At 52.6% G+C, this 3,698-nt stretch overlaps 1 protein-coding gene across 1 annotated transcript in view; it reads left to right on the forward strand.

Moving 5' to 3' along the window:
- LOC109924524 (dedicator of cytokinesis protein 5-like) overlaps window positions 1–3,698 on the forward strand; it is a 9,512-nt gene that overhangs the window by 3,086 nt on the left and 2,728 nt on the right. The window contains exons 3-4 of the mRNA XM_048618493.1: window positions 1,293–1,461; window positions 3,074–3,203. Coding sequence (XP_048474450.1) covers window positions 1,293–1,461; window positions 3,074–3,203 — 299 coding nt within the window. The remainder of the gene's footprint in view (window positions 1–1,292; window positions 1,462–3,073; window positions 3,204–3,698) is intronic.

A 3,698-nucleotide genomic window follows, 5' to 3' on the forward strand; every position in this document is an offset into this window, starting at 1 on the left:
GGGGGGGGGCTACAAAAGGGGTCCAACTGGAGGCCACGGCCCCTAACTACCCGCCCTCCTCTCGCCCCAGCCGCCCCCTCCCTCCACCTCCCCAGTGCCCCATCATTAGGCCCGACTCTCCACCTAAGGCCGCAGCCGGAATACTGTGAACAGTTTCGGGACCCCGTATCCAAGCAGAGATGGACCAGCCATCGGAGGCAGCCTGGAGTAGGTTCACACGGCTGATCCCGGTAAGGAGGGACTGAGGAGAGGTTGAGTAGGCCGGGGCCTGTACTCGTTTAGAACAATGAGAGGCGACCTTATTGAAACAGACAGATTCTTAGAGAGACTAATGTCCTTTAGGGATGGAAACTGGCCTACATGTAACTCCAGACCCACACAGCAATGTGGTTGACTCTGAACTCTGGGCAATTAGGGATGGGCAATAAATGCTGCCTGGCCAGCGACGTCCCTCATCCCGTTAATGAAGGACCTGTCAAGGGTGGGAGAGATGCAGAGAGGTTGTGTCCCCTTGTGGGAGCGTCTAGGACCAGAGGGTGTAATCTCAGAATACGGGGTCACCCATTGAAGATGGAGATGAGGAGGAATTTCTTCTCTCCGAGGGGAGCTAATGTGTGGAATTCTTTACCAGAGAGGGCTGTAGGAGCTGGGTCGTGAAGTCTACTCAAGGCCGAGATGGGTTTTCAGTCAGGAAGGGGAAATCGAGGACTGAAAGGCAGGGAACGTGGGGGAATATCAGCTCAGACCTGATTGAACTCCATGGGCCAAATGGTCTACATCAGCTCCAACCCTCATGGATCTCCCCATAAGAAAGGGATCTCGTTAAAACTCTCAAGGGGAGGCGCTGACAGTGATGGCTACCCGATCCCTTGGCTGGGGAATCTTGGACACAGGGGTCAGGGGTCGCAGACTGAGGGGTCGGCCATCTTGGATGGGCATGAAGAGGCAAGTGAAGAAGGTTCCTTCTCCCCCACACCACTCCCCCACCAAGAGGGCTTGTAGGGGTCTCGTTTTTGAGTGCCTTCATGATCTGAAGGTGGTTCAGACTTTACGGGATAGGGAGGGAGGAGCCTGGATCAGAAGAGGTCTGAGTCACCTCTCAGGGTCACAAACTGCCTCCCAGAAGCCTCAGGGGCAGAGCTCCAGTCCGGCTTTAGGCACGTGCAGTGCTGAGGTTGGGGGGTGGTGGGGGGAGGGCAGGTGGGGGTGCTTCCCTGTCGTGTTCCTCAGAAGGACGGGGGCCCACTTTGAGACGGGGACCTGAGCTCAGAATCTTGGTCGCGTCTCTGCAGTTCCGTTTTGGACCCACTGCTCGAACACAAGATGGATGGGAGCCCAGGCAAAGACGAACAGAACCACAGAGCGAATAAGTCCAGGAGGAAAGAACAGAACCTCAGTAAATCGCAGGTCATCTTTGAGAAAGAAACAAGGCGCGACCTCTCACCCAACATGGCCGAAACGGTACGTACATCACTTCCTCCGTTTGCTTTGGCGTTTGTTTCTTGTTGGCGTCGCCCACTTTGTTTCTTTCAATCCCTGATGTTACCTACCTACAATATCACTGATGGCTGAGGTTTTTCCGTTCTGCGCTCCTCAGGACCCTTGGCAAGAGTGTCAAATTTCCGACCATCGCAACAATTTAAACAGCTGGGGAGCCTGTGGCCTGCTAATGTTTCTTTTTCTTCCATGGCAACACTCGGACAACCGGATCGTTTCTCCCGCGGATCGACTTGTTGCTATTGTTTGAAATTTGGCACTCTTGCCAAGGGTCCTGATGAGGACAGGACAGAATGCCTCAGTTTATTTGGTTTTAGGTGGTGGTATCATGGTATTGTCACTGGACTAGAAATCCAGTTAACGTTCTGAGGACGTGAGTTTAAATCCTACCAGAGCAGATAGAACATTAGCTTGGTGTAGTGCAGGAACAGGCTCTTCGGCCCACCGTGTCTGTTCTGACCCATTCTAAACCAATCCCATCTCCCTGCGCATGGTCCCTGTATCCTCCGTCTGTTCATGTGTCTGCCTTTTAAACATTACCATTGTATCAGCTTCTACCACCACTAATGGTGACACGTTCCAGGCACCTACCCATAAAAAATTGTGCCTCGCACATCTCCTGTAAACTTTTCCCCTCTCACCTGAAACCTTTGCCCCCTAGTATTTGACATTTCTACTCTGGGAAAGAGATTCTGACTACCCGTGCCCCTCATAATTCGACAGATTTCTATCAAGTCTCCCCTCGGCCTCCGACACTCTAGCGAAAACAATCCAAGTTTGCCCAACTTCTCCTTGTAGCTAATACGCCCCAATCCCGGCAACATCCTGGTAAACCTCTTCTGCACCCTCTCCAAAACTCCCACATCCTTCCTATAGTGTGGCGACCAGAACTGCAAACAATGCTCCAAATGTGGCCTGACCAAAGCCTCACACAGATGCAACATGACTTGGCAACTTTTCTACTCAAAGCCCCGACCGATGGAGGCAAACTTGCCATGCGCCTTCTTTCCCACCTTATCCACTTGTGTTGTCACTTACAGAGGGGGGTAAGGGACATGCGCCTCACGATCCCTCTGTATATCAGCGCTCCTAAGGGTTTTTAAGAATTTATAGTCAAGTTTGAACTCAACATAATTCCAGAGTTAAAAACAAAATTGATGACCCGTGTTGGAAAGATCGCTCTGGTTCGCTAATATCTATTGGGGAGGAAATTGGCCATTCTGCTCTCCAGCCCCACTGCATTGTGGGTGATCCTTAACTGCCCTCTGGGAGTCTGGGCAACAATTCCCAGCCTAACCAGGGAATTCAGCTTTTAAAGAAAAGATCCATTGGGATGACTGGATTTCCGTGCGGGGTTAGTGCCCGGGGAGCGCGACTCTGAGGGACACACACGTGCAGAGAGAGAGAGAGAGTGGAAGGAAACACCAGGGGGTGGGGGGTGGTGCGGTGTTGCTGCCAGGGGATGGGTGAGGGTGTGACGCTCACCTGGTTCCCAAGGTGTCGAGAGCGTCAGAGATCGTTGTTGCGTTTTCTTGTTCCCCCGGAGAGTCACAGTCGCCGTCTTCTGGTCGTGTAGGTGGCGAGACATAGGCAACTGCGTCCAAAAAGTCTTCCGTTTGGCGATCGGTGCCAGTCTTCGATGCAAATCTACGCCCCGCAGCCGGTGCCAACGCAGATCACAGCAGCAGACACCATGCGGACTCTGAGTATGTAATGGCTGGCTCAACTCGCGAAGGCGAGGCTGCGCGCGCAGTGCTAAAAATTCCTCTTCATCGTCCCGGCCTACTCAGCGTGTTCTTTTTTTTTCTCTCGATGTTCTCCCTTAATAAAAGCTCTTCTTCCCATCCAGAACATTCTGGGATCCTCCCCCCATCACAATTCCGATGGTGGGATGTTCGCCGGCAATTTTGGAATATCCAAACCCGTTAGCGCCGCTACAGATACTGAGGGATTGTACATGCAGCAATATTCCCTGGACAATATTCCCAGGCCTGAGCTGGCAAGTAGGGTTTGGGAGCAGAAAGAGGGAGGTGGTTATTATTCCAAATAGCGATCGGTTGGGAGAGAGAGAGAGAGAAAGACGCAACATGACCTGGGCGTCCCCTCGTACACGAGTCGCTGAAAGTCAGGAGCAGTAGGGAATGAGGAAGGCCAATGGGATGTTCGTCCCTTCATGGCGAGAGGATTGGAGTACAGGAGCA

This window comes from Rhincodon typus, chromosome 40 (genome assembly GCF_021869965.1).
Source record: "Rhincodon typus isolate 14 chromosome 40, sRhiTyp1.1, whole genome shotgun sequence".
Classification (NCBI taxonomy): domain Eukaryota; kingdom Metazoa; phylum Chordata; class Chondrichthyes; order Orectolobiformes; family Rhincodontidae; genus Rhincodon; species Rhincodon typus.